This window comes from Thermomyces lanuginosus, assembly GCF_041956635.1.
Source record: "Thermomyces lanuginosus strain ATCC 200065 unplaced genomic scaffold VTN49scaffold_27, whole genome shotgun sequence".
Classification (NCBI taxonomy): domain Eukaryota; kingdom Fungi; phylum Ascomycota; class Eurotiomycetes; order Eurotiales; family Trichocomaceae; genus Thermomyces; species Thermomyces lanuginosus.
This window is the reverse complement of record NW_027192361.1, coordinates 252621-275087: the sequence shown is the minus strand read 5'-3', so window position 1 is coordinate 275087 and position 22467 is coordinate 252621. Positions and strand designations below refer to the sequence as shown.

Sequence of the window (22467 nt, the reverse complement as noted above, 5' to 3'; positions counted from 1 at the left end):
TCCTTTCTCCGAATCGAATTATGGCCAGGAACCGCCTGTTTCCTGATCCAAGACCCTAATGCGCCGAAGTAGAGCACTAGTTGACAGAAGACTGTCGTGATGTTGCAATACTAAAGTGATCAGCGTATGGACCACCTACTAACCGCCGATTACTTCTCATCACCACCTCACGCGGGCGAAGTAAGCAGTAAGATTCGCGAAGATGCTCCGAAGATGTCGGTTAGGTCGTATTAGCAATGTAGTAACGTGTCAATTGTCCTGGGATTGAAAACATACGTTGTATACGATAGGCCCAGGGAGGCTTCAATGCCGCTTTTTCTCCTCCAAAGGACTTCAAACGTGAAGATATAAGAAGTATCCTCTTGCCGGCCTTGCTCGCTCCAAGACCAGGCCTCCAGGATATCCAGTCGGCACATAGCAGACCTTCAGATTCATACATCATGCGGTCCTTGCTGGCGTTCGGTTTCCTCCTGTCTATCGCCAGGTTGGCGCTGGCAGTCCCCCTCGTTGTCAAACCCGGAGACGAGGGCGACATCATCATCACCGAGGATAACACCCTCAACCAGACGTCCACCACAGGCCCTGTGGTCCAAGAGCAGGCAGCAGGTGAGCTGCCTATCTCCGTTGTCAACAACCTTCCTGGCGGCGACGCCGTCTTCGCCTATGTCACGGGCAAGGATCCCAACGGAAACATCGTCCTCCTCCAGCCCGACGGCCAATGGTACCACCCAGAAGCCTCCGACTCCCAGGTACCCGTCGAGATCTCCGTCGACCTGGCCATTCCTCTGGGCGGCCAGGGCAGCACGACCGACTTCACCATCCCGACTTTCCTCAGCGCTGGACGTATCTACATCTCGGTTGGCAAGCTCAAGTTCCACACTGTGAAAGATGGCGCTGGCAACCTCGCTCTCGTTGAACCCTCCGCGCTGAACCCCAGTGACCCAAGTGCGGGCCTTCGTTGGGGTTTCGTCGAGCTGACAAACACCGAAGAGGGTGGTATCTACGCGAACATCAGTTATGTCGACTTCGTTGGCCTGATCCTTGGTATGACCCTGACCACGACAGATGGCGGCACGCAGTCTGCGCTGGGTCTTGAGGCCGATGCCATGGAGAAGATTTGCAACGATCTCCGCGCTCAGGCGGCCTCTGATGGCCAGCCTTGGGACAAGCTGTGCGTCACGGATTCGAGCGGCAACCAGCTTCGCGTGCTCTCGCCCAACTACTACCTCGACATCGACTCGAATGCGTTCAGCGGCTACTACGATCAGTACATTAACGATGTCTACGCCAAATATGCTGACTCGCCTCTGACCATTGACACTCAGTCTGGTGCTGGCAAGGTCGCCTGCAAGACCGGAGGCACTGACACTCTGACCTGCGAAGGTGACAACCGCGGGTACCAGAAGCCGACCGTTCGTGATATCTTTGGCTGCAACTCGGGCCCGTTTACTGTTCAGGAGGGTGATAATGCTGTCCATGCGGCAGTTGTTCCGCGACTCTGCGCGGCCTTCCACCGGACCACTCTGCTTCTCGAGGGTGGTGATGTGCAGCCATCGCTCGACGCGAGCCACTACTACACCACTCCGCCGTCGAACTACTACAGCGCCATTGTGCACAAGTACGAGGTCGATGGCAGAGGGTACGCCTTCTCGTACGATGATGTGAACCCCGCTGGTGAGGATATGTCTGGTACTGTGTCTGCCCCGAACCCTGCTGGCCTGAAGGTCACCGTTGGTGGCCCGCAGTAAGGGTTGACCTGATCATGGTTCCATTTGCGATGATTTGATTGAGGAAAAAGGGCCGGCCCATTCGTTGTACCTTTTTTTTTTTTCGTCTATTATTCGTTTCTCTGCACAATGTTTGACTTGTATGAGTAGATATTATATGATGAATGAATAACAACAGCAATTTCGCGATGCCATCACACAACTACAAATACTCTCGCTGAAAGTGAAGCGGCAAGAAGCGATCCAAGTAGACCGTTTTCATTTGCCGATAGCCCTAGCCCTAACCCTATCAGAGAATCTGGAAAGGTCACATCTGAAGACATATACTAAAGTGCAAGAATACATGCATAGCATTTGGGCCTCAGCGATCCTCATTAAAATAGAGAGAGGAGATACCAACTTCGAATAGAGGCAAATTTGATGTGAAAGCAAGGAGAGAAGAAAACGAAGCCGAATCTGAAGGGGGAACGAAATCTCAATCAAGGTGAGAAAACAAGCTTCTTCATTTCAAAAAAAGCTCCGAAAGGCAAGTGAATGTCACTTTGGCCGAGTGGTTAAGGCGTCAGTTTTGAACCACCAATGGTAGACGGCCTCCGTCTACCATTGAAGGTCAATAGCTGATGAGTTCGCTCTCGTCGGTTCGAATCCGGCAGGTGACGTTCAAACCATCTCTTTTTTTCCCGCGACGTTCGAGACCCTTCGCATAGTTTCTCTTTACACCCCATGGGCATTGTTTCTTCTTGTAAGAATTGGCATTTATTTTCTTCCGAGTTACGACTAGTTAGATCGATAACGACTGAACCTACTGAGATAAGATTTGTCCATGTATTGTTATGATTCAGCCAGTTCAGCATAGCGATTTCCCAACCCACATAATGCCGTTTGCAGGCTCTCATTCTGATCTTTGGGCTGCGTCCTTCGCCCAGGATTCAGGATATCCTCCAGAGCCCAAGCGATCCTCTCCGCTCCCGCACGTGCGCCTTCGAGATTGGGTCCAGCCGGCCCAAGTCGCAGCGCTGCCAGACGTCCCGTCACAAATAACGGCACGCCTTCTTTCCACATGAGGTCATCGGTCAGACATGGAAATCCATGGATTGTTTTGATGGGATAGTCTTGTTTCATTGATTGAAGCAGGGGCAGCTCGTTCACATCCGTTCTCATTCCCGTCGCGAAGTAGATGAAGTCAATGGCGTCCGGAAAGCCGGGGATGGGCGGATCAGTGGTTAATTTCCAGGTCTTGGAACTGGTGTCAAACTGATGATCCGTAATTGTGGTCCGAGTATGCAGGGATACGCGCTGTTGCGAGATGAGACGCTTGATGATTTTATGATATCGCGGGGTAATGCTCCCTCCGTTACGTGCCGCTTGCAACATTTCGAAGCGCTCTATCGACGACCATCAGCAAGCTTGTTCAAGTTCTGTTGCGGAGATGCCTCGAACTCACCCTCGTCGCTGTCCGCAGACCAGAACACTGCCTTATCGTAGTTTTTGAACTTGCCGACCCAGTTCAATGAAACGTCAAAGTGCTTGACCTTGAGATCGCTTCGCATGATGTACCAGACTTTGGTCACACCCCTGCGCACAACCAGGTCGACGATCTGTGCGGACGACAAACCTCCACCGATGACTACGACGTTGGTTGACTCTCCCCGTGCGATCTTTTCGCGCACATGGGCATTGGCGAACTCGCCATCCATGTCCGCACTGTGGCAGGCTGCCGCTTTCTCTTCGGCGGACAGATTCCAGGGAAAGTTCTTGATGTGTCCAGGTCCAATGGCTAATACTGCAGCTCGACTGTGAAACACTCCTCTGGATGTTGATATGGTAAACAGCTCGGTGTTTGACCCAGGAAGAGGGCCAAACTTGATATCATGGACATCAGTATGCAGTATCTGACCTCTCTGATCAGGTGCGTCGAGGCCGTATCGCTCGGCAATGGAATCGCAGTAATCTGCAAAGAGTTTGGTAGATGGCGAGTAATAATCCTTTCTGTCACGCTCATCTATTTCTACCTCTCGAGGAACACTGATGGCCATCAGCATCATAAGTTCTGCCATCTTAGGGAAATGGCCATGGCCTTTGGCTTGTACCTACCGTGTTTTCGTTCTCATCTTCTTTTGCTTGTGCTTGCTGAGTTCATGCCCAACACAGCCAGGGATCTCCCACAATTCAGCCTCCCGCCCCGTCTCCTGGGTATACGCCAACATGCCATCTCGATCACCAGGGTCGATGTGGAAAAACATGGGACTGCGAAGCTGTTCAATTTCCAAGACTCGAAACAAGCGATGCCATCGCTCCATCCATCTATTCCCAGAACTGTCGAGAACGAGAGTTGAGTACCGTGGGACCGTGTGACACTGACGGCAAGACAACGGCGGTCTTGACTGTGGCTCCAGGGGCCGATAGCGGTCAGCCCTTATCTCCTTGTTCTTGCGTGCGTGAGCCCGGACAAGGGCCATCTTGCCCTTGTGCTTCCTGATCCAGTGATACCGCTGGTGCTCCTCGTCAGTGAAAATGGCCGAGGGCGTCTCCTCCTGCAGTCTCGCCGCCATGGCGAGACCGCAGGGTCCGGCGCCGATGATAATGACATCGTAGACTTCGTATTCAATCTGCACTGTGGGAGGAATTGGGGCCATTTTGGGACGATTCTCTGACGATCAAAGGATGGTCTACATTGACTATCACAAATATGAAGGCAGTGTTTAAATATTAGACTTTACCACCCAGGTCCTCATTCGGTGTCTACAACGATGCGGGTAACAAGTGTTGAAAATGACTTGTTTCTCTGATTGCGCAAGTCGTGCCTGAGTACCCGGCAAGCTCACATCTGTTACCACAGGGTCCTCAATCTCTATTCGCGACTCCTCCCAATCTCTCAATCATCTTCTAACTCTAATACTCGCATCTCTCATAGAATCTCTCATAGAAATTTTCCCCTGTAGAGTAGAGGATGGGAATTAGATCAATGATAGTAATTGCGCAAGTCAACGAATCGATGTGCTGCAAACACTGTTCCTTCGCATCAGTCTCTCTCTCTCTTTCTTTTTTTTTTTTTTTTTTTTTTTTGGCTCGTCAAGTCCGTATTTTGGATCTGCATGTACCGTACAATTTAATAAACCCTACCTGCTGATATGGGGCTGCACAAGTGTCATTGTAGATGGCTCCTGATAGACTAGGACCATGATTTCAACTGCTCTTTGCTGATTCTTTGAAGTAAAGGAATACTTCCAATGTTGCTTCAAACATACGTATTCTTTCTTGCCGTTCACCGTTTCATGTCCGCCGACGGGGCACAACTTTTGGATTGAAGAACCCAGAATTGAAAGCCTATCTCATGGAACAAGCAAGCGACCTCACGATCGCCAAAGATGACAGAGTCAGGTTGTCTCTACTTGCTAGTCTTCGAGCTCGAGGAAGTGCAAGCTTTGACCACATGGTTGCCACGCAATCGGATTGGGTGCCGAGTTTCCATGCCATTTCTTGCGTTCAAGGTGCCAATATCTTGAGAGCTTTCGCTGGGGTCGCTGTAGGCCAGGGTTGGGGTTAGGAATTCGAAGTTATCAATATACGGAGACAGTCCTTTACTCGCCATAGCGCGATCGACCCACCGGACGCTGAGTCGGTCGGCAGAGTAATCGTACTCGAGGTACAGTATAGCGGACCACACGGAGGCAAGCCACAGTCTTGTGGCCATATGTGTTCCAATGGCCGCGGCCCGTATAAGACCTTGACAATGGAGGCCGGCCATTCTGTATTGGCAATTGAAATGTTTTCTTTTCCAGCAGTCGTCCCGTCATTGTCGCCCACTTGGTCTGACGCACGTCCACTACCGGCCTCCGTTCCCTGTTGTTTATCTCGAACGCCACCAATACGTTTTCAGATGCGTCTAGGTGGCACATTTCGAGTTGTGGAAGTTGCCAATCGTCAAGGCACGATTCGAACTCAAATCCCAAACGTAGACTGGTGTAGCGTGTCCCCGAAGAGGCCATGATATGATGACCTTGTCCTCGACGATTGTACGGTGAGGGACATAAGCGGGTTGAGAACGCGTAATCCGTTGCAAGATACGCTGTTTTTGGTGTATATCCCACGCCGTTAAATTAAGGAATTGCCTATCATACACGCTAAGTCAAAAATTTAAACGACAATTGGCAACTGGAATTAAGCCAGCACCCGTCCGGCCCTCGTACTTCCCCGTCAACCTTGTATAACTACTAGGTATGGAATGTACCTTCGCGCAAGCCTGGCAGACGATAGGACCAACTGGCGTAACATTACAGTTGCGCTTGGCGTCTTGGCAGTGATCAGTCTTGGCGTCCCCGCCGCGGGGTTTGCCGCTGTTTTGGTTTTGTCTGGAAAGACTAGTCCTCCGCTGCAGGGTTCAATTGCGATCTTGCTTGGAAAAGGAAGAACAGCATCATAGTCAGAGAGGAAACGTTTCATTACCAGGTATTTACTCAGGGTTTGGATGATATTATCGACGGTTGCCCCGAATCTTAACCAGTACTCCATACACCCGAGGAGTGTTGACCTCATAGGTCTTGGCTCCAAGGCCGGACGAGTACCTCCGTAACTGGTACCTAGGCTAGCCTCCTTTCCGAAGCTCTTCTCGTACCTAAAGCTTGCTTCATGCATTCTTTGACCACAATTTCTGGAAGTATAGATATTCAGAGTTACAATGGTGCTGAATGATGTAGCTAGACGGGATTATTCAGAGGAATATCTTCATCCTGTCGCGAAAATCGTGAGAATAGAGTTGTGGCGGTGGCAGACGATAGTATGACGCGGGTTGCCCCTCCATGTTGCGGTGTTGTTTTCTGCCAGCTGTCCCGCCATCTCTCCCGACTCAATTGTCGGTGAACAGCTTGATTTCTGCCATTATCCTGCAGTTAGAGCTCTTCTTTATTGCCCTATCGCTTTTCAATACCACTCCGTCGCGATGTCGGTTCAGACAGTAACTCTGACGCCTTTCACGGACCAGAAGCCGGGAACGTATGCTCAAAACCAATAGTCATTGAACGGAGTACAATGCTGACAATCGTTTCACAGTTCCGGTCTTCGCAAAAAGGTCACCGTTTTCCAACAGCCCAACTACTCCGAAGCCTTCGTCACCAGCATTCTCCTCTCCATCCCCGAGGGCGCGGAGGGTGCGTTCCTGGTCATCGGCGGTGATGGGCGGTACCACAACCCCGAAGTGATCCAGAAAATCGCCAAAATCAGCTCAGCATACGGCGTGAAGAAACTGCTGGTGGGCCAGAATGGCATTCTCAGCACTCCGGCTGCCAGCCATCTAATTCGCAAGCGGAAAGCGACGGGTGGGATTCTGTTGACGGCCAGTCACAACCCGGGCGGTAAGCTTAGTTGATTCCCATTGTAAGTGGCATTGGATTGACAGTTGGTTGATTAGGGCCCAACGAGGATTTTGGAATCAAGTACAACCTTTCGAATGGTGCCCCCGCCCCCGAGTCTGTCACTAATAAGATCTACGAAACGTCCAAGAACCTGACGTCGTACAAGATTGCTCAGCTTCCGGACGTGGATCTGACCGCCATTGGCAGCCGCACATACGGCTCGCTCGAGGTGGAAGTTGTGGACTCCGTGGCGGACTATGTCGAGTATCTGAAGGAGATTTTCGACTTTGACTTGATCCGGAACTTCTTGAACACGCACAAGGACTTCAAGGTTCTGTTCGACGCTATGCACGGTGTTACTGGCCCATATGGTGTAGCCATCTTCCAAAAGGAGCTGGGACTGCCTCCAAGCAGCACGCAGAATTGCGAGCCAAAGCCCGACTTTGGTGGCGGCCATCCGGATCCCAACCTGGTATATGCCCGTGAGCTGGTTGAGACGGTCGACAAGAACGGGATTCACTTTGGTGCTGCCAGCGATGGCGACGGTGACCGCAACATGATTTATGGCGCCAATACGTTTGTGTCGCCTGGTGACAGCTTGGCCATCATTGCCCACCATGCCAAACTCATTCCATACTTCCGCAAGCAGGGCGTCTACGGCTTTGCTCGCTCGATGCCGACGTCGGGTGCTGTCGATCTGGTCGCCAAGGCACAGGGACTGCAGTGCTATGAGGTGCCCACTGGCTGGAAGTTCTTCTGCGCGTTGTTCGACAACCAGAAGATCTCCATCTGCGGTGAGGAAAGCTTTGGCACGGGCAGCAACCACATCCGAGAGAAGGATGGCGTGTGGGCGATTGTGGCATGGCTGAACATTATCGCTGGCGTCGCGCAGCAGAAACCGAACGAAACGCCGAGCATCGCTTCTATCCAAAACGAATTCTGGCAGACCTACGGGCGCACCTTTTTCACTCGTTACGACTACGAGAAGGTCGACAGCGATGCCGCAAACAAGGTCATTGCGCACCTCTCGGATCTTGTCAACAACAAGGATTCGTTCGTCGGGTCCACCGTGGCCGGCCGCAAAGTTACTGATGCGGGCAACTTCTCGTATACGGACCTGGACGGCAGCGTCAGCAAGAACCAGGGTTTGTATGTCCGGTTCGATGACGGCAGCCGGATCGTGGTTCGGCTCTCGGGCACCGGCAGCAGTGGTGCCACCATCCGTCTCTACATCGAGAAGCACGAGAGCGATCCGAGCAAGTACCAGATCAAGACGCAGGAGTACCTGAAGGATACCGTCCAGGTGGCCTTTACCCTGCTGAAGTTGAAGGAATTCATCGGACGGGACGAGCCCGACGTTAAGACCTAAGCGATTGGCACCTTACCCAGAGGGCCGTTATTGATGGTCACTTATTGCAATGCTATAAAATCGTTGTCAATACATATGATAGCATTAACTAGTATGCACTATGCAACTATCACATAGTTAATAAAGGGTGTGATAACATCATCAATCACTGGTATTAGTTCTCAATCATAGTAGATTTAAAAGGCAGCCTTCTTTGAATCCCACCATTCCTTCCAACGAATAACATGCTCCCCTCTACGAGCCTCTTCGGCCGCAAACACAACCGCTTGACTTGTCACCTCTTCCTCTAGGGTACACCCCACAAAATGACTCTGCGCCTTACGGACATCCCATCCCTGATTCTCGACGGCATCGACGGCGCCGACGAACATTCTCGTCAGGCCCCAGTCGCCGCCGCCGTGGTGGCTTTCCTCCCTTGGGTTCTTTGCGCGCGGGATCTCGATCGTCGTCGTGCTGCAGGTGTCGAACGAGTAGATGCGGATCGTGCGGCTGTCATACTCGATCTCGCCGGCGGTGCCGTATACACGGCCGCGGCGGTCGCACTGTTTCTCCGTTGGCGCGATCATGTGCAGGGTTGCAGTTTTGGCGATGCGCGAAGGTTGGCCCTTGTTGCGCGGATCATCGTCATCGTCCCATGTTAGGGTGACGAATTGATCATCGCAGACGTTATTGTCTGATTCGTAGACGCAGCGGCCGTACCAGGCCCGCGAGGCGATCTTCTCGTCGGGCATTGTCTCCCGGTCGTAGTCCTCGGCAAGCTTTTCGAGGAGGCGCTTGCGGGCAGCCTCGACGCCCAACGTGTGATATGTGTCCTCGATATCCGGGCTGACGATCTTAACTGGCCACGAAGCCTTCCCGCGCGCGAGGTTCAAGTCGTCGTAGATACGTACAGCGCTGTAGTTGCACTGCTGTTTGATTGGGCAGGATAGGCAATTTGTCGCCGCACCGGCTTCTTTCGGCTTGCGACTACGCCTGAACTGCGTCAGTCGGCCGGAGGAAGTGATGGTGCGCGGCATATGCGGTGGTGTGTCTATCGGTGCACCGGGAGCCGGCGACGAAAGCAGCCAGAGTAAAAAATCGATATCATGGCAGGATTTTGTCAGCAGGGATCCGACACCCTCGGGCGTCTCTCGTCGCCAATTCCCACGGACGTAGCTGTGGGCAAAGTGCCACCAGCCGACAGGCTCTGTATGCTCGATGGAGATGATGTCCCCGATGACTCGGTCCTTGAGGAGAAGCTCCCGAAGCCGCATATTGTGCGGACTGTACCGCAGGACATGCCCAATGGAGATGATCTTGGACGGTCCCGTATTCTCCTGACCCTCCGGCACGAGCGCGCGGTAGATCCGCAGACAGTCCTGCAGGGATGTCGCGAGAGGTTTCTCGCAGAGCACATGCAGATTGAGCGGCGCGATTTCACACATGATTTCAGCGTGCGCCTCATCCAGCACGCAAACAAACACTCCGTCCACGCCAACTGGGACGGAACTCCCGTCGCCCTGTGCAGCCTTTCGGCGTCGCTCCTTCTCCCATTCCAACCACTCCCGCCAGTCGGAGAACTCCTGCCCTTCCGTTGGAGTGTTCCCCTCACCCCAGATGAACCTCTCACCGAATTTCTGGCGGCTGTAAGGGCGTGGCTCGGCCACCGCATGGATGACCGCCGATGTCGCTTCCGTTACAGCTTTTGCGTACGCGTTTCCACGAGATCCAGCGCCGATGACAAGAAAACGGAGCTTTTTCTTCTCGCTGGCGCCATTATTGTTGGCATTGCCCGCAGAGCCGTTGACTCCAGCCTGCACAGGGGTTTCGATGGCCATCGTCTTCAAGTGTGTCCGGTCAATGCCTGAGCAGTTTGGAGCTGAACAAATGCCGATGCCAGTCAGCTGGGCATCTGGGTGCTTTATCTTACATTTGTCCCACGTTTCATTGGTTGGTTGGCAGTTTCAGCGAACGGGGTACGACGGGCCGTTCGTGTTGCGTCCATCAAGTAATTGCGTGGGGGAATACGACGTTGCAGTACGAATGGCGGATTCGCCCGCTGATAAGAATGAAAATGAGTCAGAGATGAAGCCGAGTCATTGATAGAGCCGAAGTCGTAGTGTTGTAAATCCAGTCGCATCGATAACTTTTGAGTCATCTTTCAAGATCATGACTGAAAACTGAATTTACTGATGTTGCATCTATGTAGACTACCTGTCCCCCTCAACTGAGGGGTACCCATTGTCCAAATCAATGCTGCCTGGTTTTGCCGTTGGCGCCGGCCGACCCATCAGCTGACCTAATGAGATCCAATTTTCAAGAGTCATCTGCTCTAGTCTCTGCAGAGTCTAAGAGAGCTAATCGGAGCATTCCTGTTAGATTGACTAGCGACGTAAAACCGCAAAGATCACCGCCAAGGATGCAGTGTCCAAGTTGATGACCACGTCGAATACGAGTTTACCACCGGCCAGGATATGAAATCTGCAACCAGTGCGGCCGGATAAAAAAGATCCGGCTGATAGACACATATACTCGAGGTCTAACTGTCTCTCGCCGATTCTTATGAAGTTGGCCTTCTTGTGATCACATTTGGCCGAATAGACAACGGCGGTAGTATTTCATTTCCTCGATACTTTCCAAAATATCGTCCTTGGCCAAATGCACACCCTTTTTGGGCGGGGCATTCTGCAGCATCTCATCGCTGCCCCATCGCCGCACAGCTTCTTTGATCGCACTCACATCCAGTATCCTGTAATGCAACCACTCTAGAACTGGCTTATAAGGCTCCCGACGGAGAAACGCCTTGTCCGCATGGACGCTATTACCAGCGAGCAACGCCGTGCGCGGCTCCGGCACATACGTCTTAATGTACTTCAGCAGCTCGGCAGCCGCCTGTTCTGGCCTCGTCGAGGATGCCTGAACCGCGGCGGTGAGGCCGGAGCGGCCGTGCGTGTCGATGCACCATTGCGACATGCCGTCGAGGACGCTCTGGGGATGGTGCACCACGACTTCGAACCCGTGCGGATCGAGGACGTTCAGCTGCGCGTCAGTGATAAAGCAGCAGATCTGAAGGATGTGGTCGGTTTGCGGATCGAGGCCAGTCATCTGGGTTTCAATTAGTACAGGGTTCTGTTTAGCTGGCGTTGGAGGATGCAAACCTCGCAATCGATCCACACCAGGGGTGCTGTAGAGCGTGTTAGTGCCATTGTGCCAGACGACAGACTTCTTGTGATTTTAAGGCTCTGGTAAATCTGGCACGACGAGCGGCGATATGTCTGGTGCGTGTGGACTCTGAAAAGTTCTGATTTCCGATGGTCCGCTCTAAACGCCACGTGAGACGCGAGTCCTCGCCTTGTCAGGTGCAGCACTTTGTTAGATTGGAGTCGCCAGGCTCGCGTTCGATGGATAACGGCCCATCTAGATGCCATTGATCAAGCAGCTCTTCGATTGCTCGAGTCGGATGCATTGGTGGATGATCAAACTACCAACAACGAACTTTATTGCCTAGGTCGGAAATATCCTCGGAATCGCCGAGGGCTAGTGGAACAGAGGTATCTCTATTGTGTCCTACTAGGTTAAAAATTGATTGACGATCCAACCCTTTGGTCACGCTCGATGGATGAATGGCCTACTAAGTGCTGAGAAAACTTCACAAATCGTCCCAAAAATAAAAAGCTAGTTGATTAATTTTCGATCATTTAACAGCATGGTACAACTTTTGCGGTACGGATAACCTAAGAATTGAGCGAATCCATGCCTTATCGCTCTAGTACCGGTCAGTATTCTCTTTGGACAGGATCCGCTTCCGCGCGTCCGCAAGAATGTTCTTCCACTCCTCCTCAGTCTTCGATGGAGGCGGCACCTTGAGCCCCTTCTGCACGGCAGGTCGCTTGGAGATGGTTTCGAACCATTTGTTCAACGATGGCCAATTGCCCAGGTTGAAGTCCAAATGGATCCGCGACGACCGCACCCATCCGAAGCAAATGATGTCAGCAATGGTGTACTTGTCCCCAGCGAGGAAAGGACTCTCTATCAGCCGAGCCTCGAGCACGTCATATAGCCGTTTGGTTTCGTCGACGTAGCGTCTGATTGCGTAGTCCGATCGCACGGGCGCATAGACGCTGAAGTGGTTTGCTTGTCCTATGCGTTCGGATTAGCAACGTATAACATAACACCGAAGCTGTGCTGAACCTGACTAGACTACGTACCCTGCATTGGACCAAGACCTCCCATCTGCCACATGATCCAGCCGAGCTGCTCGTAGTACTCCGGTGTGCCTGGAGGATAGCTGATCTTTCGCTCCTTGTCGTACTTATCGGTCAGATAGAGAAGGATCGCTCCACTCTCAAACACACGCTGCTCGCCGTCGGTGATGGCAGGAATCCGGCCATTGGGATTGATCTTGAGGAACCACCTGGAGAAGGAAGGTTCATGATTGATGGACCATTCTTGCTCGAACTATGATGAAATACTCACTCTTCCTTCTGTCGGTTGGTTGAGATATCAATTGCCTCGACCTTGTACGGAAGCTCAAGCTCCTCCAAAGTAATGGAGACCTTGAAGCCATTCGGCGTCGGCCAGGTGTACAGCGTGATATCAGGAGTCGACATGGTGTAGATCGATGGAGGTCGAGATGCGAACGTCGGGAAGGCAGTCCGGGTTCATGAATCCTAGCAGACAGGGCCTTGCGGGACGATGGTGTCGTATTTATACTTTTCCTTAGAATTCTCTGCGTGAGACAGAACCCTGCACATTGATAAGCAATGCGGGGCACTAGTTGAGGGGGTGATCGTGATCATTGCCTCATCGCGTCACAGCGTGACATCATCCTGCTGCTTTTGCTGCCTAGTAATTGGTAATTTTGGTCAGGAACCGTAAAGTTGCTGTCCTCAGCGTCTATTAATTTTCGCCTATCCGCGGGGTGACCCGTGTTCCGCTTACGATATCAGTTTCATGGCAAGGGTACCAACGGCAAATTGCTTAGAAATACTCCCAAATGCTGTATAGCGTGCCGACTACCGACAAAAGGACGGCATTCCTCCAACTGATTCCACCTGATTCAGTAGGTAGTAATTAGGTCCAATCGCGATGACGCAACAGGCATCGTTCTCTAACCTCCCGCAAACTTAACCCCAGATCGCCGTCAACCGGTCTCTGGCCTATCCAAGAGTCAGGTTCATCCTCGTGGTGCAGCGGCAACTGCACTGGCAACAATTCGATCCGACTGAGGCCGTTGATGCACGAAAACCGAACTGTTTTCTTGAAGATGCTGAAAAGTGGGAGAAGGCGGAGACAGCCCGCTGCGTTGGCAGTCATAACAATCTGTTGGCCTCGATCACTGGGGCTGTTGTCCGATCCTCGTTTTGACTGCGTCATCTCAACATCAGCAAATATTGGCTGTCGGGCTCTATAAATCACATTTTGTCGAAGAGGACACAAGCTACTATGACGGACTCCAGCCATCATGACCGAAAAAAGGGAGGGAGAGACAAAGACGGAACTCATAGCGGCAGGTGATACTCTATTTCGGTTGAGATTGGGATGCGTCTCTGGCTGATGACAAGGTACAAGGTACAACCCTAACCGGGACCGCTGAATGAAACCATCAGGCTTGACCCGCCATTTCATGTTGAACGGTTGAATCTGTGAATTCTACTAACAGGTAACCGAGCATTTCACAGCAGCTTATATTGCTTTGTATTATAAAACCAAAGAACTCAAGACAAAGACACATTTCCATCAGTCGCTCCCAAAACTTTTCAAGACCAATTAATTGGCCTGGTCGACTCCGTTCTCAGTCAAGGATTTCTTCAACTCACTCCATGCCTTGAGGATATCATCCTTTCCGCCATTCTCCTCCCATTCCTTGATGCTCCTCTCCCCAAGCTCCCCCTGAATGGCAGCTTTGGAACCGTCACCCTCGAAGCCACCGCCAAACGCCAACTGAGGCCTTGTCGGGGCAACGCGCATCTTGAGGACAGTCTCCAGGCTGAGTGCGAGGGCCGCCGATGCATGCTTGCCGCCCTGCATGCCGTAGCTGACAATCGCGACGGGCTTGCCAGTCCACTCGTGGTACAGGTAGTCGATGGCATTCTTGGTGGCGGCCGCCACGTTGGCGTTGTACTCGGGGATGACAAACACGAAGGCGTCGAGCGCCCCAATAGTTGCGCCCCATCGTTTCGAATGCTCGTGCTCATACTTTCCATTCATCGCCACGGGGATTCCCCCTTCATCGAACACGGGGAGCTTGAAGTCGGCAAGGTCGACCCGTTCAATGCTGATTCGATCGTTGTCTCCCGCCGACGTTATGACTTGGTGCACCCAGTCCGCCACTTTGGGCCCGACGCGAGGAGTGCGAGTGCTTCCGATAATGAGGCCGACCTTGAAGGACATTGTGGAGTCGCACAATGAGGGTTGTTGAGAGTGACTTGATTTCGCTCTGAGAGGTGTTTGAGCTGGTACTTGCATTTCACGGTGAGCGGCTCCATGCTTTTATATACAGAGGGGTTTCCTAGTTGCTCATGTCCATCCCCTGAAACGCTCTACATTAATTTCTAAGCATTAAGATTGATTATCTCTGGCGCATTTGTCTTATGGCTCTTCTGGACCGGGAACTCTATCGGATTTACTGGGACTTAACTCTGTCTGTCGGTCGGTAATGCCAGAGTAGGCGGAATTATCGGCCACCAGCTAAGCTCTGGCCAATCGGACGTCGTTTATTCATGACTAATCCCCCATTCACGGAGTTCCTGGGATTTCTAATGCAGGCGAGCGGCGGAATCCTGGTTCCATGAAGATGAAGATGGAGTATTCGTACTTCTCGTACGGGCCCCTACCTAGAGTTTTAGACCGTCGAAGAGTGCCAGTGGCGCGTAGAACCTTTTGACTCGTTGACGCAATTAATGTCGGATGGAACCCCCACGATACGCAGAGCGTCAGCGTACTAATGCAAGGCAATAGCACCTGGTGTGATCGTGTGTTTGCTTTTTGCTTGAAATTGACCACAGAACGCCTCATCAGGCTCAAACTTCCACACTAGAACCTTCTCCTTCAGCTCTTGAGAGGGGGTCGTGTTGCTTCACCGACCAGGTTTGTACAGCACTCTGGCTTCACCAAGCTCTATGCTTGCACCCAGCAATTCCGGGAACCTTCCCCGTTCAAACGAGTCAAAATTAGTGTGAGCTTCTTGATATTACACTCTCAAGGGCTGAAGAGCACTTAGGCTACCTCAGGACGACGGCGCGTTCTCAATCTGTATCAGCTGAGACTTGAATCGGCCGTAACCTCGCAAGGTGTGCGAGGATCGCGCCGGTTGAGGGAAATAAAAGCAGTAGAGTCCCGCTTCTGGGAAAGATCTGCCGAGATCTCTCTTGTTGTTGACATCAAGTCAAGGCTGCTCTCAGTGGCTCCCGGAGCCAGGAGGGATATGCCGAAGAGCATATTTTGGCGAGAGCATATTTGACTTCAACAGCCGTGTCTCCTGCCAAGCTTCTCGATCCGCAGCGACATAACCCAGGGATGGCTGCTATGATGTCAACTACCCTGGACAACTCCATGACATAAAACACACCTATACACAATTTCAGTTCATAGTACTCTGTACTACCAATGATGGAAGTAGTACCTACAAGTACTATGATCTTGAAGCCTAACCGTAGGTACCTGAGTGCGGAACCCGGCCAAATCAGGGAACCAGGCAGTACCTAACGACTTGCCAGCTCATGCGTTTCATCATTTTGTGGTCCCCCAAAAAGGTAAATACAACCACTGTTCTCTCGACAGAGAGTTTTTGACGTGGCCATCATTGTCTGCCGTGTACAGGTCAATGATGCCCGGACATGGGATACCGGAACGAAGAAGAAGCCGCACAGCTCATCCAAAATGTGTGCGTCACGTGGTCCCACCTGACCAGTCTCTCCCAGTCGGGCGATGCCTTGGTCCCGGCACCGGCACAAGCTTAGGGTAAAGGACTAGTAAATACTCCACAACTTCAATCTTCCCCTCTCGTTTGTTGCATATGAACGATCCCTGATCTGGGGCGTTGATGTTCTCCTGGCGATAGCCTGGCCTACTGATCACCAGTCACTTGTACTCTCTTCCGGCCTCGTGCCACAGACTCAAGCTTTTGTTTTGGTTGGCTTGTCCAGCCACCCCGCGTTGATGGGTGCATGACCAATGCTTTTGACTCCCACCAGGTGCATCTCAGGTTCCTTGGTATGTGCCTGGTGATGTGACTGAACCGTTTCAATTGTACCTGCAAGATCGGTTATAGTCGATCGACAAATTTCCGTGTCCTCCCACGCTCGTCCCCTAATTAGCAACTCTTCACAGGAAAGCAACCTTCCTTCATCCGGGCTGCCTTTTGTGTCGGAGAAGAGCCGACTTCAAGCCTCCATTGAGCAGAGGCGGTCGTACTCTAGTCCCTTTTCCTCCGAACCCTGATCTGTTGCGGGCCCTCGCTCGACGTCAATATGCCGTGCTTCAAGGGATTGGCAGTCAGCATACATACGCCGGATGGCCCTCTTCCAGAATACTCCGTTCAACGGCAATCGAGAGCTTCTCGCATTGCATGCTTCATTCCAGTGCCACCGCCAAAACTGTCTCCGGAGACAGGCAAACCGGAACAGTCCACCTTCGCCATATCGATCACTCTTCTCGAGCCCCACCAAATCGTCCCATACTCTACGCCCAAGCCAACACCAGAGAATCCATATCCGAAACCCAGGTATGTGGGACCGATGCCGGATTCGCTCGCGCCCGGTGAAAAGTACCCGAACGCAGTCGTCCCGTATCAGCCCAAGTCTGGTCTCCCGAATGAAACCGTCGCCGCCTATATTTATTTTGACGGACGACAGAAAGAAGAGGTTGCTACATTACTACGGAAAGGCGAGGAGACATGGGTTAACTCCCGTTGGGTCAGCGTACCTGAGTCCGAGGGTGGAGGCCTGGCGGAACGTGAATTTCTGTTTCGGGAGGTAGGCCTGGAGCGTTGGCTTAATGGCCTTGATCTGGAGGGGAAGGATGTCGCAGCGACCATTGAGCGAAGGAGAAAGAAGATCGAGAAACGGCGCATGAAGAAGGAGAAGGATGCGCAACGGTCCAACGAAATGGACCAAGATAATGTCGACCGCTCAGATCGGAAAGAAGGCGTCATGCGGTATGGAGCTGATGCCGACTCGCCGCTGGGAGCTGTGTCGGACGAAGACATGTCGGACGACGACGATTCGGACGATGATCCGATTCCGGAGTCTGCCGGTCAGATCAAAGTTGCTCTGTTCCGTGTTCAGGCTTCGGGAGAAGTCAAACGAGGAGAGTATTCACCGCAGTTTGATGCCCACGATGATGAGGATGAAACGGAGGAAGGAGCAGTGGGTGTTGACCACACAACAAGCTTTGCACAGCCGAAATCACTCGACCCCAAGTCCATCAGCACTCAGACCGTGACCCCGATCGATAGCCCAGACTCACCGTATGCGGTGTTTACTTTTATGTATCGAGGGGAACGTAAGTTGCTTCGTTTTATTTCCAAGAGTCAGTTGGCTGATTTTGCTCAGGACAATTGCAGAAAATGGGAATTCTCAAGCCCAAGTCGCAAAAAGATACAAAGCGCCGGTCATTACAACCCGATTTTTCCAATTTGGGTCCGTTGAAGCCAGGTGGTACCGTCGGCTTCCTGAATTACCGAGAGAGCAATGCTACCGGCCGTGGCAAGTCGAAAAAGGGTTCAGAGGATGACATGGATAGCGATGAGGAGGAAGACCAGGATCGGCTGCTTGACAAGACAGACGAAGAAGCCACCAACGATGCTACCACGGAGCTTACACCGGACGATTTACGACGGCAGAAAGTCCTTGAGGAGGGCGTTAGAAAGATCAGGGTATGATTTGGCCCCGTCTCCTTTCTTCGTCATCTGTGCTAACGATGTCGTAGCTAAAACGGCAACATTCGTCAGAAGACGTGACGGAAAGTACGTCTAAATCGGATACGCCTGCATCAGCATTGACGCCACCCGCTGCTTCCACCACGCCGCCTCCTCACGCGTCGGCGCCGACATCAAAGACAGCAGAAGGCGCTCCTGCTGCACAGGAATCGGCGCCGAGTAGTGAGTTCATTGGAAGCCCCATGAAGAAGGCGCGAGCCAGCGTCTCTGCTGCGGACGAAGACGATCTTCGGCGGCGGTTGGCCTCCGGGGCTGTTGCGGCTGCAAGTGCGCTCGGAGAGAAGCTCCAGCCTCCATCTGCGTCTACGAATGCCGACACGGCCCCTGCAGCCAGCACCGGTGCTGGAGCTAAGGGCAGCCATTTTGGAAACAGCGTGAATACGCAGCCTGCACAACCATCATCCGCTGATATGGAGGAAGAAGAACTCTGATCTTTCCTCGGCCGGATCATACTGCATGCTACCATGACCCGATCTATTATCTGCTTACTTTCTCTCCTTAATGTGTGTTCTGTATCACTGGGAGTAATGAGCGGCAATGATTCTTACGTTCACATGGGCGCTGTCTGTGTGTTTTCGCTGTTCCGTCTCTCCTACCGAGTTGTAATTAGGCTGCAATTGTGCAGCGCAGTATTGCTAATAGATGCTTCTGTCGCCGGAGTCGACTATCATTGCATTTACAATGCCAGATTGAACCATGCGCTGGCCACTTCATTGTATATATACTCAAGACCACAGTTTCTCGGTCTTTAAGATTGCTTTCCGTATGAGGAAATGAAAAGGGACCGTAAACACGAGGCGGGGTTGCAGAGAATTCCGGTATTTGGATGTTAGATCTGGACGGTTTCATTCCCCCAGGGCGGTGCTCCCGGCACTTGTAGCGATAAGAGAACGATTGCACCAACACGCCGCAGGTCTAGCTAAACTTCTGGCTATTTGGTCCACCTTGGTGCTCCACTTGTTGGCTGCCCACCCCGTCCTCAACATCTGAACTCTCGACATTAAGAGGGCAGGAAATACTCACCAAAGGAGCCCCGAGTTGGGTAAGGTTTGCGGCAAAGTATCGGAACATCAAGGCTGTTAGCTCTCTCGATTTAGGGTTCGGGTCGACATGCCGCTGGATTCATTGCGGAAGAAAGTTGGGCAGGTAGGTGTTTTCAATCCAGAAAGATTGATCAGGATTGCTGACTACTAGTGATGGAAACGTCATAGCTCTTCGCGGTTGGCTTCAACGGCTTGACTCCTAGCTCGGAGATCAAGACTTTGATCCGCGACTACGGGCTGGGTGCAGTGATCCTATTTCGCAGAAACATCCAAGATGCAGCGCAGCTTCAGGTACGAAGATAAGTGTTTCTGACATACAAGATTATTGACAGTTGCTTTTAGACACTGGTTCTTGCCCTTCAACAGGAAGCAAAGGACGCTGGCCATGATCATCCCCTCTTCATCGGGATCGACCAAGAAAATGGCCTTGTCACCCGCATCATGCCTCCGATCGCGCCCCGACAGCCTGGTTCAATGACGTTGGGCGCAGCGGGATCCAGCGAAGATGCGTACCAAGTTGGTAGAGTAACGGGCGAGATGCTCGATTTCTTCGGTATCAACATGAACTACGCACCTGACTGTGATGTCAATTCGGAGCCCTCAAACCCTGTTATTGGCGTGAGAAGCCCCGGCGACAACCCTGAGTTTGTGGCTCGAATTACGAGCGAAATCGCTCGGGGCCTTCGGGAGAAGCGCGTTGTGCCTTGTGTGAAGCATTTCCCCGGTCATGGAGACACGAATGTTGACTCGCATTATGGCTTACCCGTCATCGAGAAGACGCGCGACGCGCTAGAGCGATGCGAGTTGATTCCGTTCCGTCGCGCAGTTGCTGAGGGCATTGAATCAGTAATGACGGCACATATTTCACTACCGAAGATCTCTACCGCCGGTTTGCCTGCAACCCTGTCTGTGGATGCGTTGAATATCCTGCGGGTCGATATGAAGTACGATGGGGTGATCATCACTGATTGCCTCGAAATGGACGGCGTTCGTAGCACATATGGGACAGTTGAAGGCGCGCTGATGTCTCTGAAGGCAGGAAGTGACAGCGTTATGATTTGTCACACGTACCAAACTCAGGTTGATGCCATCGAGCGTCTGTGTCGTGCCGTGGAAACCGGTGAGATCTCTCTGGAGAGGATTGATGAAGCATTGCGTCGAGTAACGTCCCTGAAGGCGAAATTCTTGACCTGGGAGCGGGCCTTGACCAAGAGGCCGTTAGATGAACTGGATAAAATGAACAATAGACACGCGGAGATTGCCCGCGATATCTTCGCTCGCTCGGTTACGGTCGTGCGAAACGAGTCAGGGCTGCTTCCCGTCTCGCCTACGTCGAAGATTGCGTTCTTGTCACCTGCTGGGAACGCTCCATCTGGTGGTGGTGCGGTAGATGACAGCAGGTCAACCTCAATAACTTTTGCTCATGTCCTTCGTCGTTATGGCACGAGCGTCAACGAAATCCAGTTTTCCGATGCGACCCTCCCAGAGGACCATTGGAGAACAGTTGACAATAGTGACGTGGTGATTCTTGCAACCAGAAATGCGCGTGAGGGCTCCGAGCAATATAAGCTGGGCTCCCAACTCGCAACTAGATGTGGCTTTAAACTGATTGCTGTCGCTACATGCAATCCTTATGATTTTCTCGATAACAACGACGTGCGAACCTATCTCGCAATCTATGAGCCCAGCGAAGATGCATTTTCTGCCGCTTTTGACATAATCTTTGGACGGAAAACAGCCTCTGGACGGTTGCCAGTTGGCGCCAACTCTCTATTTGGGAGTTCGAGTTCTTCCAAAATAACTATCAAACAATATGATGCTGCTCGCGACTTTTACGGTGTGCTAAATGTATGGAAAACCGCGCTGCCGACTTACCCCGTCCCTGAGGATCGATTAAACACATACCTGTCCCATCCAAGGAGCCATCATCTCGTAGCGCACCACGATGGCGCTGTCGTCGGGTTCTGCGTTGCCTATGATAGCGTCAACAAGGACAAAATCCTCTGCCACATTTCCGCCGTTGCAGTGCACCCTTCCCTCCAGAATCGCGGCATAGGAACACGACTGATTACCGAAGCCCGGTCGGCTTTCCGTCAGAACCAACGTGTCGAGAAGACGGAGTTGGTGAGCTATTTCCCTCGCATCTGGCCCGGGCTGCCAACGGATTTGCCCCCGGCTACCCAGGATTGGTTCATTCACCGGGGTTTCCGGGTGAGTCCGCCGGATCAGACATCAGCGGATTTGTACCAGGACATTAGATACTTCCAGCCGCCACAGAAATATCTAGACCGTGCAGGGGCAGCTGGGTTCAGTTTTCGACCTATCACGCCTGAAGACTACGAGAAATGCCTGATTGGGCAGAAGAAGAACTTTTCCGGCTACGTGGTTAGTGCAACATCTTTCTGGAGTAGTGTCAAGTGGCGGCTAATATTGATCTGCAATAATTCAGGGCTGGGTCGAGGCTTACCATGCCCTCAATCCCAAGGACCATCCCTCCAGCATCATGGCGGCATTCGACAAAGAAGGCAATCAAGTCGGCTGGACGCTAATGTTGGCGCCAGACTCGACGTTTCTAAGGGATAACTGGGCACTACCACCTCTAGCAGGCTCACGAACGGGACTGATTGGTTGCGTTGGAGTGGACGAGGCGTATCGAACGCGGGGCATCGGGCTGGCGATGTTGTGCCATGCGATAGAGAATCTCCGGGCGCGAGGCACAGAGGGCGTCTTCATTGACTGGACAACCAAAGTGGAATGGTACGGGAAGCTGGGGTTCAGGGTTTGGAAGGAGTATCGGAGTGGAGAAATATAGACCGGAGGTCGAGGGACATTGGGATCTATCTGGGGATTGTCCCGTTATTGAAAAGACGCTGCAACTTTAGATTACATTAACACTATTCCCATCTGGAATCTGCGACTAAGAGCTTTGCCGAGAATGGACGACTTTTGCCGTTTTACTAGGACCATTTCCTGATCCTCATGCAGTGATCGCAGGGTCAGGAACTCGTCACCGATCCAAGTCATTGTTCTCAGGACATCGATTCTTATCGATTCGAGA

At 52.2% G+C, this 22467-nt stretch overlaps 12 protein-coding genes and 1 non-coding gene across 13 annotated transcripts; 7 read left to right on the top strand and 6 right to left on the bottom strand.

Moving 5' to 3' along the window:
- Positions 1-440: 440 nt before the first annotated feature.
- On the top strand, positions 441-1748 carry VTN49DRAFT_2310 (uncharacterized protein; the record flags this gene model as incomplete). Its single annotated transcript, XM_069410022.1, has 1 exon — positions 441-1748. One exon carries the CDS (start codon positions 441-443, stop codon positions 1746-1748), a length of 1308 nt encoding a protein of 435 aa, XP_069268868.1.
- A 515-nt stretch (positions 1749-2263) lies between these two features.
- VTN49DRAFT_t38 lies at positions 2264-2386 on the top strand. Its single transcript has one exon. It is a non-coding gene; the product is annotated as a tRNA-Ser (tRNA).
- A 172-nt stretch (positions 2387-2558) lies between these two features.
- VTN49DRAFT_2309 (uncharacterized protein) lies at positions 2559-4363 on the bottom strand (the record flags this gene model as incomplete). The annotated part of the gene is made up of 3 exons (XM_069410020.1): positions 2559-3112; positions 3172-3752; positions 3822-4363. The coding sequence occupies 3 exons, from the start codon at positions 4361-4363 to the stop codon at positions 2559-2561; spliced, it is 1677 nt and encodes a 558-aa protein (XP_069268867.1).
- A 752-nt stretch (positions 4364-5115) lies between these two features.
- Positions 5116-5421, bottom strand: VTN49DRAFT_2308 (uncharacterized protein; the record flags this gene model as incomplete). The annotated part of the gene is made up of 1 exon (XM_069410019.1): positions 5116-5421. One exon carries the CDS (start codon positions 5419-5421, stop codon positions 5116-5118), a length of 306 nt encoding a protein of 101 aa, XP_069268866.1.
- A 1245-nt stretch (positions 5422-6666) lies between these two features.
- Positions 6667-8447, top strand: VTN49DRAFT_2307 (uncharacterized protein; the record flags this gene model as incomplete). The annotated part of the gene is made up of 3 exons (XM_069410018.1): positions 6667-6719; positions 6777-7078; positions 7135-8447. The coding sequence occupies 3 exons, from the start codon at positions 6667-6669 to the stop codon at positions 8445-8447; spliced, it is 1668 nt and encodes a 555-aa protein (XP_069268865.1).
- A 176-nt stretch (positions 8448-8623) lies between these two features.
- On the bottom strand, positions 8624-10264 carry VTN49DRAFT_2306 (uncharacterized protein; the record flags this gene model as incomplete). Its single annotated transcript, XM_069410017.1, has 1 exon — positions 8624-10264. The coding sequence occupies one exon, from the start codon at positions 10262-10264 to the stop codon at positions 8624-8626; it is 1641 nt and encodes a 546-aa protein (XP_069268864.1).
- A 745-nt stretch (positions 10265-11009) lies between these two features.
- VTN49DRAFT_2305 (uncharacterized protein) lies at positions 11010-11632 on the bottom strand (the record flags this gene model as incomplete). Its single annotated transcript, XM_069410016.1, has 2 exons — positions 11010-11531; positions 11585-11632. The coding sequence occupies 2 exons, from the start codon at positions 11630-11632 to the stop codon at positions 11010-11012; spliced, it is 570 nt and encodes a 189-aa protein (XP_069268863.1).
- A 560-nt stretch (positions 11633-12192) lies between these two features.
- On the bottom strand, positions 12193-13036 carry VTN49DRAFT_2304 (uncharacterized protein; the record flags this gene model as incomplete). Its single annotated transcript, XM_069410015.1, has 3 exons — positions 12193-12566; positions 12635-12840; positions 12903-13036. The coding sequence occupies 3 exons, from the start codon at positions 13034-13036 to the stop codon at positions 12193-12195; spliced, it is 714 nt and encodes a 237-aa protein (XP_069268862.1).
- Positions 13037-13422: 386 nt separating this feature from the next.
- VTN49DRAFT_2303 (uncharacterized protein) lies at positions 13423-13793 on the top strand (the record flags this gene model as incomplete). The annotated part of the gene is made up of 2 exons (XM_069410014.1): positions 13423-13488; positions 13563-13793. The coding sequence occupies 2 exons, from the start codon at positions 13423-13425 to the stop codon at positions 13791-13793; spliced, it is 297 nt and encodes a 98-aa protein (XP_069268861.1).
- Positions 13794-14195: 402 nt separating this feature from the next.
- On the bottom strand, positions 14196-14819 carry VTN49DRAFT_2302 (uncharacterized protein; the record flags this gene model as incomplete). Its single annotated transcript, XM_069410013.1, has 1 exon — positions 14196-14819. The coding sequence occupies one exon, from the start codon at positions 14817-14819 to the stop codon at positions 14196-14198; it is 624 nt and encodes a 207-aa protein (XP_069268860.1).
- A 1775-nt stretch (positions 14820-16594) lies between these two features.
- Positions 16595-16868, top strand: VTN49DRAFT_2301 (uncharacterized protein; the record flags this gene model as incomplete). The annotated part of the gene is made up of 2 exons (XM_069410012.1): positions 16595-16640; positions 16699-16868. The coding sequence occupies 2 exons, from the start codon at positions 16595-16597 to the stop codon at positions 16866-16868; spliced, it is 216 nt and encodes a 71-aa protein (XP_069268859.1).
- Positions 16869-16897: 29 nt separating this feature from the next.
- On the top strand, positions 16898-18797 carry VTN49DRAFT_2300 (uncharacterized protein; the record flags this gene model as incomplete). The annotated part of the gene is made up of 3 exons (XM_069410011.1): positions 16898-17930; positions 17981-18303; positions 18357-18797. The coding sequence occupies 3 exons, from the start codon at positions 16898-16900 to the stop codon at positions 18795-18797; spliced, it is 1797 nt and encodes a 598-aa protein (XP_069268858.1).
- Positions 18798-19476: 679 nt separating this feature from the next.
- Positions 19477-22221, top strand: VTN49DRAFT_2299 (uncharacterized protein; the record flags this gene model as incomplete). Its single annotated transcript, XM_069410008.1, has 4 exons — positions 19477-19512; positions 19578-19700; positions 19752-21794; positions 21859-22221. The coding sequence occupies 4 exons, from the start codon at positions 19477-19479 to the stop codon at positions 22219-22221; spliced, it is 2565 nt and encodes an 854-aa protein (XP_069268857.1).
- Between the last annotated feature and the right edge of the window lie 246 nt (positions 22222-22467).